Genomic DNA, 17,078 nt, shown 5'->3' on the forward strand with positions numbered 1-17,078 from the left:
ACAATCGTCGGAGACGTGTTTGGAGGCAACACGGTCAGGCTCAACGCCTTAGACACACTGTCCAGCGAGTGCAGCAAGGTTGGGTTCAATGCTGTTTTGGGATGGCATTATGTTGGGCCGACGTACGCCGCTGGTGGTTATGGAAGGCGCCGTAACGGATGTACGATACGTGAATGCTATCCTCCTACCGATAGTGCAACCGTATCTGCAGCAAATTGGCAAGGTATTCGTCTTCATCGATGACAATACGCGCCCCCATCGAGTACATCTTGTGAATGACTTCCTTTAGGATAACGACATCACTCGACTAGAGAGGCCAGCATGTTCTCCAGACAGGAACCCTATCGAACATGACTGGGATCTACGCCGAATCACCGCTGAGGAGAAGGACAATCTGGACCAACAGTGCCTTGATGAACTTGTGGATAGTGTGCCACGACGAATACAGGCATGAATCAATGCAAGAGGACGTGTTACTAGGTACTAGAGATACCTGTGTGTACACCAATCTGGACCACCACCTCTGAAGGTCTCGCTGTATGGTGGTACAACACGCAATGTGTGGTTTTCATGAGCAATAAAAAGAGCGGAAATGAATTTTATGTTGATCTCTATTTCAATTTTCTGTGGATGTTCCGGTACTCTCGGAACCGAGGTGATGCAAAACTTTTTTTGATGTGTGAAAAACACCGCTAATACTGACAGAAGAAATACGGCTCCATATCGAACCCAGGTCAGAATTATTCCAACACATATTTTAGAGTGAACCTTTCAGGTACTCGCAGTCTTTCTACATCCACACACCTCAATCTTATAATTTTCTACATACGGCTCCCTACACAACTATTTGAAAATTTTCACTTAAGACCAGGAATTGTGTTACTAAAATCTGAAACCACCAGTAGCACTACTAAAATTCAAAATTACTTCTTCATACAACAATAAATTGAAAAGCACATTTAGAATGTAAAGACCGTCTTCTATCACATATGGTACAGTTCCACTTGGCTAGCTGCCGTTACTTGTTCGGACCTTTCTGTTTATTGTCCACACAGATAACAGGTACGAGGTGTGGCTAGAAAAAAACCGGACTAGTACTGGTGAAACAATAAAACGAATGCAATAAGGCTGAAAGTCGCGTGGCCTGTCAAATGACTCTCGCTCCGCCTACTGCTCGAGTTTCATCTGCCTCCTGCACTCAGTCTGCCCGTGGCGTCTGTTTTAAGTAGTTGACGTTTTGTCTGTGCGTCGGAAAATGTTGAGTGTACAGAAAGAACAGCGTGTTAACATCAAATTTTGTTTCAAACTAGGAAAATCTGCAAGTGAAACGTTTGTAATGTTACAACAAGTGTACGGCGATGATTGTTTATCGCGAACACAAGTGTTTGAGTGGTTTAAACAATTTAAAGATGGCCGCGAAGACACTAGTGATGACACTCGCACACTTTGTTCATGTTGAAACTTTCATGAAGAATCTGCCTAACACTTTCCTTGTCAGCTCCTGTTAACTGAGACACTGCTCTGATTCTTAAACGGCGATCTTGTCGAACAAGTTTACCGATTTTTTCAATGTTTGCATCAGTTTTTGCTGACAATGGTCTGCCAGTGCGAGTGTCATCACTGGTGTCTTCGTGGCCATCTTTAAATCGTTTAAACCACTCAAACAATTGTGTTCGCGATAAACAATCATCGCCGTACACTTGTTGTAACATTACAAACGTTTCACTTGCAGAATTTCCTAGTTTGAAACAAAATTTGATGTTAACACGCTGTTCTTTCTGTACATTCAACATTTTCCGACGCACAGACAAAACGTCAACTACTTAAAACAGACGCCACGGGCAGACTGAGTGCAGGAGGCAGATGAAACTCGAGCAGTAGGCGGAGCGAGAGTCACGTGACAGGCCACGCGACTTTCAGCCTTATTGCATTCGTTTTACTGTTTCACCAGTACTAGTCCGGTTTTTTTCTAGCCACACCTCGTAGATACTCTACAATAAGGCTCCTGCTCTCCACCAGGATATAGAAAAATCAATGTGAGGTCAAATGACACAGTTAGCATTCCGCAGTTAGGTGAAAACGATTTGACATCAGAAATGCACTATGAATCAGTTTTCACATCACTGTTCTGTGGTCTTTATACGCGCACGACAGCACATGCATCAACCCAGTAGGCAATCAATCAGCAATAACGCCTCTCCCGTATGTGTGAGTTATACTTAGGGGGCGACAAGGAAAGACCAACTATACCGCCCACAGGTCTGCGGTAAAATACAGCGGAAACAAGCAATGCACAGTATCAGTTCCTGTCTCATTCCATGAAAAGCAGCATACCATCATGTCCATGGTATACGGGCCTCCTTCCTCTCTGGTATACGGGCCTCGTTCCCCTCTGAATGCAGGGACTCAAAATCTCCATAGACTAACCATGATAACCACTGACGTCACAGATCGACTGCTGTAGCCCCACCTGTTACACACACGTTCTGTTACATCCTGCCACACATGAGCCTGCACTTCCTTGTTACCACTTTGCAATTCCCCATGTAACAAAAATCCTAGCTGCCGCCTCCATCTTCCCAGTGGACACGACAAGGAGCCCATCGACTGCCAGAAACCTGTGGATAGGCGATGACATACCAACCAGCACAGTGCTAGAGGGCAGATAGGCTGTTCACTAGGCCATTTAGGGTCGTACAGTCATGTCATGTACATAGATTCAGGAAATGGACTTGTTCGCAGAGAGGTGAACATTATTGCTACACCCTTGCACGTTTATATACTGTAGCGGGCCAGTGCATGTAACCTACAGTCGTCGGGCTTTTGCTGTGTGGCATTGTGGTGACGATCTCCCAGACGCTAGAAAACATTAAGAATTCATTACTTACTGTCAGTTATACACTCCTGGAAATTGAAATAAGAACACCGTGAATTCATTGTCCCAGGAAGGGGAAACTTTATTGGCACATTCCTGGGGTCAGATACATCACATGATCACACTGACAGAACCACAGGCACATAGACACAGGCAACAGAGCATGCACAATGTCGGCAATAGTACAGTGTATATCCACCTTTCGCAGCAATGCAGGCTGCTATTCTCCCATGGAGACGATCGTAGAGATGCTGGATGTAGTCCTGTGGAACGGCTTGCCATGCCATTTCCACCTGGCGCCTCAGTTGGACCAGCGTTCGTGCTGGACGTGCAGACCGCGTGAGACGACGCTTCATCCAGTCCCAAACATGCTCAATGGGGGACAGATCCGGAGATCTTGCTGGCCAGGGTAGTTGACTTACACCTTCTAGAGCACGTTGGGTGGCACGGGATACATGCGGACGTGCATTGTCCTGTTGGAACAGCAAGTTCCCTTGCCGGACTAGGAATGGTAGAACGATGGGTTCGATGACGGTTTGGATGTACCGTGCACTATTCAGTGTCCCCTCGACGATCACCAGTGGTGTACGGCCAGTGTAGGAGATCGCTCCCCACACCATGATGCCGGGTGTTGGCCCTGTGTGCCTCGGTCATATGCAGTCCTAATTGTGGCGCTCACCTGCACGGCGCCAAACACGCATACGACCATCATTGGCACCAAGGCAGAAGCGACTCTCATCGCTGAAGACGACACGTCTCCATTCGTCCCTCCATTCACGCCTGTCGCGACACCACTGGAGGCGGGCTGCACGATGTTGGGGCGTGAGCGGAAGACGGCCTAACGGTGTGCGGGACCGTAGCCCAGCTTCATGGAGACGGTTGCGAATGGTCCTCGCCGATACCCCAGGAGCAACAGTGTCCCTAATTTGCTGGGAAGTGGCGGTGCGGTCCCATACGGCACTGCGTAGGATCCTACGGTCTTGGCGTGCATCCGTGCGTCGCTGCGGTCCGGTCCCAGGTCGACGGGCACGTGCACCTTCCGCCGACCACTGGCGACAACATCGATGTACTGTGGAGACCTCACGCCCCACGTGTTGAGCAATTCGGCGGTACGTCCACCCGGCCTCCCGCATGCCCACTATACGCCCTCGCTCAAAGTCCGTCAACTGCACATACGGTTCACGTCCACGCTGTCGCTGCATGCTACCAGTGTTAAAGACTGCGATGGAGCTCCGTATGCCACGGCAAACTGGCTGACACTGACGGCGGCGGTGCACAAATGCTGCGCAGCTAGCGCCATTCGACGGCCAACACCGCGGTTCCTGGTGTGTCCGCTGTGCCGTGCGTGTGATCATTGCTTGTACAGCCCTCTCGCAGTGTCCGGAGCAAGTATGGTTGGTCTGACACACCGGTGTCAATGTGTTCTTTTTTCCATTTCCAGGAGTGTACATGTATTCATCAGAAGTATACAGAGGTCTTCCCTCGGAAACCTTATGTATGCCGGTGGAGCACATGCCAGGCCAGCAGATGACGATCCATGCATACTTTGCAGCCTCGGAATGGCAACTGTGGCGTCACAGGTGGACTTTGATCCCAGTAGTGCCACAAACTCAGGCAGGGTGGCAGCCTGCAGCTCCGCTAAGTGATCTACAGAACAAAGATCAACGCCCAGGAGTGGCACTCTCTAGCCCTGCTTGGTATGTGTGCAGCTGTGCAGAGGAAGGCTGCAGCCTCCCTTGAGGACAGAGATGCTGGCAGCATTGGTGCCTGCTGCAGACACCAGGTACAATAGCGGCAGTGGCTCACCCTCAAGATGACAGATGACGATCTGCTACTGGGCCCTAGCGGTCAGGCCTCTAGAAGGCCAGCTGGGTGGTGAAAGTCACAGCATCTTGTCAGTCTCAGTAGGCTTCACTGCAGCTTTGCAGCTCACAGCAGAAAACGTCTCTCCAACAGCACATGGTGCTTCACGGTAATTTGAAGGAGACTAGTCTTGTAGAGTGTCGATCAACAGAAACCTCCCCTCTTGATTGGACCACAGCAGCTGGATAAAATTCCACCAAGACAGCAGTAGTGTCTCTGGTTGGTGCGCTTGTGCCCTCTGGTACATTGAGGCAACAATGACATCATGCATCCTGGTTTTCCCATTTGGTTAGCTCTATTGGTTGCTAGATGATTTCTCAACTATACCTTTCAGACATTTCTTTCTCTTGCGTCAGTAAAAGAATAGTTGCTCTTACAATTGATCTATGATTTCTGTGACACTCTCTGCAGTCACCATTATTACCTTATCCTCCTGTTACCATGGTGTCATTATGCTACATTCACAAGTGAGTCAATTTTATCAAATGATATCGCTCGTTGTTGATCTGTGTTATTACGAATCGAAGCTCTCCCGCTATATAAAGAAAAAGTGGAGTGTATCATAGGTATATGTGTAGTATTAGAGACACGTACCTTCGTCAGTTACGTTTCTTCTTCTTAATTGTTTCTCTCACACTGTAGCAGGATATGCCCCTCTGCTTCTCAGTTTCTACATGGTGCATTTTGTGCTTCTTAGGGCTGGAAACCTGGGCTCCTGAGGTCAATATGAAGGGTATCTACGGAACGTTCCTTCAGTCTCCCGATACGTCGTTTACAGTCGTCGTCCGGAGAAAATCCTCGAGTTGCTATTGTTTCTTGATCTGCCCTAAGTGCGTCTCGATACCAATAATTTCCCTTTGGTTTTTCAATTATAGGTACAACTCCATACTGGAGATTTCATCATTAGTGATATGATAATGATTTTCTAGGGCACACATCCACCGAAGCTCCTTGGTTTCCATAACAGCAATGCTTTACTCTGTTCCTTCCATTGCGGACTCACGCTGTGCTCTGTACAAGGCAACTTGGCAGACTGCAAACTTCAGTCTGTCAACATATTTATATGGCAAGGCACGTCATGCTTCGTCAGATCTCTTAAGTACATTTTAGCTAGTTATTTAATTACATATTACATAGATGACTTGAACGACTCTTTCATTGAAACAATGTGTAACGACTCAATTTACAGGACATGTGTGCATGGTTTGTCTTAACATAATAAACACAGTATGTTTTGTTCCTACTCAAAAAATTACACTTAAAAACGATACAGATTTTTATTTATAATGGATTTGATGTGAAATACTGTTAATGCTTGTGGATTTGATAGTAATGTAATTTAATTAATTTGATTGATATTGGCTCTGAGGTGCTTACACATCACCCATCACTCTCATTATTGATTACTCTATTAGAATTTTTAAAAATAGTTTCAGCTTAGATGAGATAAACTGTAATGTAGTAGAGCTATTGGAAACTTTATCTAGGAAGAGGTTCAAGACATAATATATTAGTGCAGTATTTTAGTTACACTGAAAATTTTTCTTTGAAGATCAGAACATCTTGATTATAGACTGTATTGTATTGAATTATTTCATTATTATTATTATTATTATTATTATTATTTTTGATTATTCCCATTTAAGAGAGCGTTTGAACTTGAATTCCTTTATGATGTTTGTTTACGTTTTTTCTGAGCCCAAATTTTCTTCATGTGTTCACTGTGTTGTTTCTTTCGCTCCGCTGTCCATTTGCATCCTGGTCTCTTCTGTGTTGTGGTGTCCAATTTATGTTTTTTGATGATGTTCCTGAATTCAGTTCTATTTTCCGCATCATTTACTGTTATGTGTGCTTGTCTGAGGTCCTCTTCAACTTCTTTTATCCATTTTGTTTTTCCCCTGCCTGAGTTGATGACTTTAAGAATTCTCTTTGAAATTCTGTTTTCATTCATCCTGTGGATGTGTCCATAGAACTGCATTCTTCTTTTCCTTATTGTATCGGTAATCTTGTCTGTGTATTTATATAATTCTTCCAGATTTCTTGCTCTTGTATCAGGACAAAAATTTCCTGAGAATTTTCCTTTCTTGTTTCTCTATTTCTTTGATTTTAGTTTGCCCACCGATTTGTGTTGTTTCAGTTGCATACAGTGCCTCCGGAAGTACGACAGTGTTGTAGTGCCTCAATTTTGCGTTAATGGATATGGACTTATTGTTATAATGGTTCCACGTGAGTTTATATGCTTTCTGTAGTTTTTTTATTCTTTCCTCATTGGCCTTTAGGTTGATCCCTGATGGCTGGATGATTTCTCCCAGGTACTTCAAATGTGGTACTTGTACGATTGTCCCTTTGTTGTCACAATAGGCAATTTGTCTTGTGGCACTCTTTCTATGTTCTGGGTTTTCTCATATGAGATTTGCAGGCCAGTTGTTTGTGCAATATCGTGTAACTTCTCTATGGCGTTAGTGACTTCTTTTCTACTATTTGTGAGGATTGCAAGGTCATCTGCAAAAGCTAACCACTTCACATTGAATCTATTATCTTTTCTAATGCCAATTTGGGTTCCTTTGACTTCTTTTTCCCATGTCCTGATAATTTTTTCAAGAATGATATTAAAGAGTAATAAAGAGCAATGGTGAAATTGTATTATTATTTATTTACATCATAGTTTATTGGTGATGTAAGTGATTTATGAAGCATTAAATTAAATGTCTCAAAGTAGACTTAATTTGTTGTACCTTTGGTACCAGGGTTTATAAAAATTTTAGCAATTACTTTGCTTGTCTCAATTTAGGTTGATTTACAAATAACTTATAGTTAATATCTCATAATTATTGTTAAGTTATTTGTAGAAATGATAAGTTAATCGTTTCCTAAGATATCTAGTTTGTTAAGAAAAAAATTAATTTTTTAAATATAATATATTTATGTATAATTAATTTTTAAATACAAATATTAAGTTATTTATTCTTTAACAGATAAGTTTTAAAATTATTACCCTATAACGTACTTATTTTAGAATATAATAGTAAGCTTTAAACTAGCTATCTTTAAGATTATGTTTCAGTTCATTGTTTTAAAATCTGATTCGATAATAAATTTTGGTGTTTAATTAAGATTTTAGATTTAATTTCATAATGTTTGTAACAATGATGCTTTTAGTATATTTACTTGTATTTAATATTTGCTACTGTTAACTTGTTGTAAGGAACTAGGCAAAATAGATATCTGCCTGTTTGTCAAAATCATGTCCTCTTGATACTATTTTGAGTTTTAGGCTGCTCACTTTGGAATTTTTTAAACAGCTATGGTATTTTGACCATGCTAAGGTAGAATAATGATTAGTCTCTTAATCAGTGGCATGATGAGAAATCAACTGTCTCTTAATAAATTTTTGAGTTTAAGTTTTAAGTCAAAAGGCGTAGTTTTACCATTAGGACGAGAAGACCCTGTAGAGCTTAACATTTTACTTTTATAGACTTTTTGGTTGGTCTTTCTATATTAATGATAATGTTTTGTTTAGTTGAGGTGAAAAAAAAATAAAATCTTTTTTTTGTTCTTCTTTCGTTTTGACAGTCTTAGGACCACGTTAATTCGCTTCAGCTTCGTTTCTTCTGGTCTTTGTTCTTTCCCAATATTGTTTCATTCTCGTACTTTTCAACCTTCTTCGTTCTTCTATGTGATTTTGCTCTGGGTCACGTTCTGTCCTCGAAAGCTTTGAAGCCTTGAATTTTTAATTTAAAAATTACCCTGTTGTATATCTCTGGTTCCTGTATTCTCATTTCTTCCAGATCTCTTCGTATCTTTTGCATCCACTGTATTTTGGTTTTCTTGTTCATCAGAAATTGTGTGATTAACCTCTCCTGGTCCATTCTGAGGATGTATCCGAAGAACGTGCTCCTTCTTTCCCTGATGACGTCAGAAATTTTTTCTATCTTAGTATACAGTTCCTGGTTGGCTTGATTTCTAAATTGACCACCTTCTGTTCTCGAGGTCCTAATATTTTCCTGAGAATCTTTCGTTTCTGCTGTGTATAGAGCTTCAGATTGGATCACTGTTTGGTAATGTTTCAGTTTTGGATTTGTCGAAATATTCTTCTTATTGTAGGTGTTCATAGTTTATATGCTATGTTCATTGTGCTACCATTGTTTCTTTTTCGGTCAGTCCAATGTCTATCCCTTCTCGAAGGTATTTGAGTCCCTCCACCTTCTTAATTTTCCTTCCTTCTGTTGTCATCCTCCTAGGAGCTGCCGTGATGCTTGTCATATAGTGCGTCTTCTAGATAGAGATCTATTGGCCTGCTTTAGCTGCCTGTCTCTGCAGTTCTGTGGTTTGGTTAACTGCCTCTTCTAGTGGTTCGGACAAGATCACAGTGTCATCTGCGAATGCTAGACAATCTACCTGTACTCCTTTATTCTTAAAACCCAGTCGTCTTCTCCCCAGTCCTTTCATTCCTTGTCGCCACTCTCTGATCACCTTATCGAGGACACAATTAAAAAGCAAAGGGCAGAGTCCGTCTCCCTGTCTCACCCCGGTTTTAATCTTAAAGGCCTCTGACAGCTTTCCTCTGAACTTGACCTTGGATGTTGTGTTGCTTAGGGTCTGTTTAACCAGTTCAAAAGTGTTCAAATGTTATGGGACTTAACTGCTATGGTCATCAGTTCCTAAGCTTACACACTACTTAACCTAAATTATCCTTAGGACAAACACACACACACCCATGCCCGAGGGAGGACTCGAACCTCTGCTGGGACCAGCCGCACAGTCCATGACTACAGCGCCTTTAACCAGTTCACTGGATTTTCTATCCAAACTCATCTCCCCTAAAATTTGGAACAGTGTGTGTCTGTCTACAGAATCATAGACTTTCTCGAAGTCTATGAATGTAAGCACTAACTTTTTGCTCTTCTGTTTTTGATAAGCGATTATCAGTTTTAGATTCAGGATCTGTTCTGCTCATGATCTCTCCTTTCTAAAGCCTCCTTGGTACTGATCAGTTGGTGGATTTAATTGTTCTTCCACTCTATTTAGCACCCTGTTGAAAATACCTTATAGGTCACAGGTGTTAAAGAAATTCCCCTGTAGTTCCCAGGTACCGTCTTATCGCCTTTCTTGTGTATAGGATGTATTAGTGCCGACGTCGAACCTTATAGAAGCTGCTCTTCTTACCAGATTTTTCGTACAATTTGTGTTAGTTCTATGATCACATTCTCGTTTGCATACTTTAAGAGTTCTGGACGATCCCGTCATTCCCTGGTGCTTTGTTATTTTTCAATATTCTTATAAAGTTCTTAACCTACTCTATAGTTGATAGTTCCGAGTCGGGGTTTGGGTCTTTCTCATCGTAACTAAATGTCTCAGGTGGCGCTTCACAATTCAAGAGGTCTTCAGAGTATTCCGCCAAGATCTGGCTGTTTTCCATATCTCCATACACTGTCTTTCCTTCTTTATTCTTAAAGTTGAGGCTTGAAGGATCACAGCTACTGAAGTTGGTCTTGAATGTTCTATTGAAGTCTCGAATGCTGTTCTTACAGCAGTCTTCTTCTATTTTAGTTGCACTTTTTGCAAATATTTCCTCTTGAGGTTTCTGATAGTTTTAGCAGTGGTTTTCCTCACTTCTTGGAAGTTCTTTAGATTTTCTGGTGTTTTATTAGAGCACCAACCAACGCATGCCTTCCAACGCTTTTCGATCGCTTTATCTCCTTCTACCGAGCACCATGCATGTTTCTTCCTCTTCTCCAGGCAAACTGTTTCCTTTGCGCTGTCAATTAGTGCATCCTTCAACTGTTCCCAACTTTGATAGTTCTTCTAATTCAAGCTCACCTTAAAACATTTGCTAGTTCTACGTTTCTCTGTATCATACTTCACAATATGGGAGTCTGATGGGCTCTTGGAAGAATTTTTACTTTTATTTTTGATAGTAAGTGATCTGAGTCTAAATTTTCACACCTGAGGACTTTGACATTTTGAATTGACTACTCTGCATGTCTTGATATCGCTACATGGTCAAGCTAAAACTCTCCTAGTAACGGATTGGGAGATACTCATGTTTTCTGTTTTCTTAAAAGGCGTTTAAACGCCGTTGATTTCATTATCAGGTCAAAGGTGTTACAAATTTCCACTAGTCGTTCGCTATTCCGGTTAGTCCTGTTGTGGGCTGGATAGTTACCAATTATATTTCTGAACTTTCTCTCATTCCCAAGCTGAGCATTTAAATCTCCAAGTAGTATGATGACATTCTTAATTCGAATCTTGGACAGTGTTTCCTCCAAAATTCTTCTACTTTCTCTGGGTAGCTGCTAATAGTCTCGTTTGTGGGAGCATGTACATTGACCACGGTACATATATTTGCTACCCTAAAGGTAAGTGTGGAAAGTCTACTGTTTCTAGTGCTTGTAATGCAGTTACCATGATTCTTTGCTTGACCAAAGTATCAGTAAGATGTTTCAGTTTTCCAGTTTTGAGGAGTGAGTTGTCATTGAAGGTAGCAAAGCTTGACACTTTCTTACTTTTCTGTCTCTCACATGCTCGTGTAAGCTCCCCAGAATCCGTTGGTTCACTAACGTTGTCATTGACAACGGGGGATTGGTTATCACCTGGGGTGGTGCTTTAGATTCATGCTGAATCGAATGATTTGTGTTGCGGTCAACACCTAGGCGTTGACAGGGCTACAACTGGGATACGTAGCCTCAGAGGTTCCTTGAGATGTCACCTGGCTTCTCTTTTACGGCTTATTTGGGTGCCAATCCTCCTCCTTTATCCAGGCTTGGGACTGGCAGCAGCACTTAGGAGTTACTCAATCCAACTGTTAGTACTGCAAGCATATAAATAAACTCATCATTATTAAGTAATTGATTTATATTTGTTATCATGATCCATAAGTTACGATCGTAAGATTAATTTACCTCAGGGATAACAGTCTAATTGTTTTCAAGAGCTGATACTGACAAAGCAGATTGCGACCTCGAAGTTGGTTTAAGAATAATTTTGGGTGCAGGAGCCCAGTTCTGATCGACTTTTAAATTCTTACATGATGTGAGTTCAGACTGGCTTGAGCCAGTTCAGTTTCTATGCTAAGGTTATTTATCCACATAAGCCACCAGTTTTTAAACAACAATGTACCCATGGAATATGTGTTTTCGTGGAAAAATGGTTTAAGGTTAGATTTGAAAATTTTATGTCAGTGGGCAAAGATGTTTGTTGCTGGACATTGAGCTACTTTCTGAGCCACTGACAGCTTTAATAATAGATAATAAAGGTCATTTTTTCATCAAGTTTTGTAGGTATGGACCTCACTGTTGTTCTTAAATTGTGGTGGATTATTTATGATGAATGTGTTTAGCGAATGTGTGTGCTGTGAAGTCACAATCAAAATGCTTAGATCCTGGAAAAGATAGCTACATGATGTCTGTGAGTGAACACCACATATTATTCTTATTGCTCGCTTTTGTGCAATCAGTACCTTGCAAGATATGTCACGAAATTAATTAAAAAAATATGGCGTTTCAGTCTTCGATCGCTATTCTTTATTTTCAATTACCGGTTTCGGGCTAGCTGCCCATCTTCAGATCATATGTTGTAATTACAGAGTAACTTGTCCGTACAGAACACACGACTGACTGAAACGCCATATTTTACTTAATGAACGATCGCGGAGTTCCCAGTGAGACAATCATGTCTAGTTTTGATATACGAAATTAATTCATTTGTATCCGAGATTAGGAATTGTAAAAAAAAAAAACAAAAGTACTTAACTGAACTATTTCACAACCTTAGTAACATACTTTTTCCAGTTCAAGTTAGAATCAACACATACACCCAAAATTTTTGAGCGCCCTACCATATTTACTGACTTCTGCTCATATGCTTCATCAATTTTGGTATGACTGTATTTGCTATACAGAACTGAATATAGTGTTTATTTTTTTCAATTTGGAGAGAGTATCTTTTCTGAGAACCAGTTCATAATTCCACTGTTGCTGTCCCTCCAGTGGGGTTTATCGTAGCACTAGTATCGTCTGAAAAAAATATATATTTTATGTTAGGTAGAAGACCATTAACATATATACGGTGATTTTCGCCATCGTGTACAAACCCTAGGGGTTGATCGATAAGACGATGCGGAACAAAAAATGTCTAATGAACTTAAGGCCGGAAATGCATGGTTTCCATGCTAGAGACCATTTATTGAATCATACTTTGTCTCAAAACTATCGTGTATGCAGAGCCCATTTCAGATGTGGAGACACTGGAGCAGCGTATTCAAGCTGCCTTTCACACTGTTCACATGCAGCCTGGCCAACATGAATCTATGAGACAAAACACGCTGTGGCGTGTACATGACTGCATTGAGGCACATGGAAACCATTTTCAACACATTCTGTAACTGTGGCTGTGGCTGCATGGTACAGAGCATATTAGGCCGCAGTCTCTGTAACAGTATCTGGAAACACAACAAAAGATAGCAACTGAGGACATTTTATTATTTAAGGCTTGTACTATTTGAAGAGTGAATGTATAAATAGCTTTCTCAGTCGAGCAATCTAAACTGTGATATGCTAAGTAAATTGTTTCTAATTAACTGTTAGCCTACTCTTGAGTAAATTACTTTTTTAAATTATTGGAAAAAGACGTCAGTAAGAAAACGGGACGGTAACTGCCTTTCTTTCAATCTTTATTATGAAGTGATTTGAAAATGGAATACTTAAAGGTATCTGGAAAAATTCCTTTTGCCAGTAATGTATTACGTATATTATGAAGTACATTATTCATTAAGTTCAATGAAGTTTTCATAATACTGTCTGAAATTCCATAAACATCACAAGAGCTTTTGACTTTTAGAGATTTATTAATTTCGGTGGAGGATACTGGTGCTAGTTCTAGTTGCTTAAAACTTTATGGAATAACATATTTAATATGTTCTCTTGCTTCTCCAACTGCACCCTATAACCCCTATAATATAAGAGCATATTGTATTAATGCATTTAGGAAGTCTGTTAAAAGCACTCGTAACTTGCAAAAACAGACATAATGTCTAATGGGATAACAGCAATCAGTGATTTTATAATACTACTTAAAATCCGTTTTGATTGCAAATTTTTTATTCATATGACCGGTTTCGGTTCATTCAAAACCATCTTCAGATCTGATATTTCAGTTACAGGAGTAACCCGTCCAAATCCAGCAATTTTCACATGCTACGTCACATAGATGTGACGTAGCATGTGAAAGTTGCTGATGTGACGTAGCATGTGAAAATTGCTGGATTTGGACGGGTTACTCCTGTAACTGAAATATCAGATCTGAAGATGGTTCTGAATGAACCGAAACCGGTCATATGAATAAAAAATTTGCAATCAAGACGGATTTTAAGTAGCATTACTCGTAACTTGGTCCAGTTGGCCAGTGAACGTGTTCCCGCTTGCAGACCACCCGCACGTGCGCGTCTTCATCACGCACTCCGGCCTGATGGGCACGCAGGAGGCGGTGGCGGCGGGCGTGCCCATGCTCGCCACGCCCATGTTCGGCGACCAGTTCCTGAACGCGGACCGCGTCGTGGCCGGCGGCAGCGGCCTCAAGCTGCTCTACCGAGACCTCAGCCGAGGCACGCTGGCCGCCGCCCTCCACCAGCTGCTCAACGACCCGAGGTGAGCCGCCTCCACTCTGGCACCCCTTCACACTTCTCTGTAACGAAATATTTCCTAATTCTGTACGAGTTTCCTGTTCCCAAAGTCGAAATAAGTAACACCGCGGGAACACAGAAGCAGGTAGTGACGGAACAGTGCTTAGAAAATGGGGCTTAACGACGACCATCCTCCCTCGTGCGGTAACTTTATGAGATCTGGATATCTACATACACCTCCACACGCCAGAAGCCACCATACAGTGTGTGGCGGAGGACACTCGTGCTACTGCTCGCTTTTCATCTCTTTCCTGTTCACAAGTCGGCAAGATTGTTAGTGAAGAATGACTGTTGGTACAGTCCTATGTGACATCTAATTTGGCTGATTTTCACGTCGTGATCATTTCACGAGATGTATGTGGGGGGAGGAGGTACTCTTTCGGATCAATAATAAACCTCTCCGAACTAGACAATCCCTCTCTTGTAGCATGAGCCACCGGAGTTGTTTGAGCATCTAAATAATGCTCGCGCTCTATTAATCCTACATGGTAAGCCTCCAGGACTGAAGAACAGTATTCAAGAATCGGTAGGAACAGAATTTTGTAAGCGTATTCTTCATTGGTTCAGAAATGGTTCAAATGGCTCTGAGCACTGTGGGACTTAACGTCAGAGGTCATCAGACCTCTAGACATATAACTACTTAAACCTAACTAACCTAAGGACATCACACATACCCATGCCCGAGGCAGGATTCGAACCTGCGACCGTAGCGGTCGCGCGATACCAGACTGAAGCGCCTAGAACCGCTCGGCCACACCGGCTGGCCCTTTCACTGTTAAAACTGCTTTTTCTTCAGTATCCTCCCAATTAATCTCAGTCCGGCATCTGTTTTTCCAAAACATTAGGTGGTCATTTCACTTCCGATCGCTTCAAACTCTTATTCCTCAGTATTTCTATGATAGTTACTGTTCCCAGTGATTCGTCGCTGGGGGAGTAATCGGACGACAGAAGATCTCTTCGTCTTTTTATGCGCAATAAGTTACATTTACTTACATTCAGAGTCAATTGGCAGTCCTTGCAGCATCTGTCAACGCTCTGCAGGTCTTCCTGCATCCCGCCACAGTCGTCTGGAGGGGAAACGTTGGTACAGACAACTCTCTCTCTCTCTCACCTTTTACTTTCCCCTACTTAGGGAAGTGTATGAAGGAGTTTATAGCCTGTTGGCTTTTACTCCACAATGTGTGTTGTGTGTGTGTGATTATCTTTGATTGTTTTGGCTGTCTGTGTATTATAGTGGTGTTCTGGTGGTGTCTTCTACTTGCACGATGTTGGTTATGTTAAGGTTTAAGGATTGTTATTAGGACTTTGGGATTTTTGGGATTTCTCTCTTCGATTTAGTCGTCGGTGATCGTTATAGGGCGTTTGTGCTTATCACTGGACATGTCATACCGACCTAGGAAGTGGATAAGGTTATTTCCAGATCTGGTAGAGCTCTCATAGAAAGCCATTGCCAAATATTGGAATCTTTCTTTGAGGAGGGGGTTTTCGGCAGCTGCGCGCAGATCGTCGATGGGGAATCCCATGGGGTAGATGCAGTGCCCTCCTGAGGGTGCGGTTCTGCAGCCTCTGGAGTTTGTCCAGATGCTGCTTCGCCAAGTATCCCCAGACAGGGCACACATGTTCCGATACTGGCTGTATAAGGGCCTGACAGACATTTACTCCTACACAGTAGGGAAGGGAGCTGGTTTGTGTTGAGTACTGGGTATAGGACTGACATTCTGGCGCAGACCTTCCTGTGGACATCGTCTATGTGGGTTTTCCACATTAGTCTCGAATCCAAGGTTACGCGCCAGGGGAGTCGGAATCCGTGTAGGTGCAGGTGAAGGGGGTGACGTTGAGGGGGTCCACATCTCTCGAGTCTCCAGGTGATCACCATAGCCTGTGTCTTTTCAGGGTTGATGGTAATGCGCCAGCGATGGGCCCAGGTTTCTGAGTTATCTAAAACCCTTTGTGGCCTACGAATGACCAGGTACACATTCGCATTACGAGTGTAAAAGGCTATGTCGTCAGCATACTGTGCAGTGTGCACCAGTGGGGCTGTGGGATTGTCTGCAGCGTAGAGACTGTACAAAACGGGCCCCAGGACAGATCCCTGTGGCTCCCCAGCACGAATACGCCTTTTGGTGGAGGTAGCTGTTTCTACGTTGACAGAGTAACTTCTGTTCGTGAGATAGCTTTTGATTAACCTGACTGTGCTCCCAGGGAACCCCTGCCTATATAACTTGTATAATAGCTTTTTATGCCAGACCCATAGTCTAGGGGTAGCGTCTTTGATTCATAATCAAAACGTCTTCGGTCCTGGGTTCGATCCCCGCCACTGCCTAAATTTTGATAAATAATCAGCATTGGCGGCCGAAGACTTCCGACATAAGAAGTCAGCCTCATTCTGCCAACGGCCTTGTCAAAGAGGGCGGAGGTGCGGATAGAGGTTCAGGGCACTCTCTTGTCCTAGGGGTGGGAAACTGCCCCTAAAGGCGGAGGAATCAGCAATGATCAACGACATGAGGATGCAGAAGGCAATGGAAACCACTGCATTAAAGACACGTAACGTGTATCCACAGGATATGTGGCTTGTAATTGAAGAAGTGTCATGATGATCTCTCCATTGGCAAAAGATTCCTGAATAGTCCCCCATTCTGATCTCCGGGAGGGGACTGCCAA

At 42.6% G+C, this 17,078-nt stretch overlaps 1 protein-coding gene across 1 annotated transcript in view; it reads left to right on the top strand.

The window, feature by feature from the left end:
- Nucleotides 1–17,078, top strand: part of LOC126088614 (UDP-glycosyltransferase UGT5-like) — a 154,265-nt gene that overhangs the window by 120,514 nt on the left and 16,673 nt on the right. Inside the window, exon 6 of the mRNA XM_049906842.1 lies at nucleotides 14,163–14,382. Within this exon, the coding sequence (XP_049762799.1) occupies nucleotides 14,163–14,382 (220 nt within the window). The remainder of the gene's footprint in view (nucleotides 1–14,162; nucleotides 14,383–17,078) is intronic.

This window comes from Schistocerca cancellata, chromosome 6 (assembly GCF_023864275.1).
Source record: "Schistocerca cancellata isolate TAMUIC-IGC-003103 chromosome 6, iqSchCanc2.1, whole genome shotgun sequence".
NCBI classification, from domain to species: Eukaryota; Metazoa; Arthropoda; class Insecta; order Orthoptera; family Acrididae; genus Schistocerca; species Schistocerca cancellata.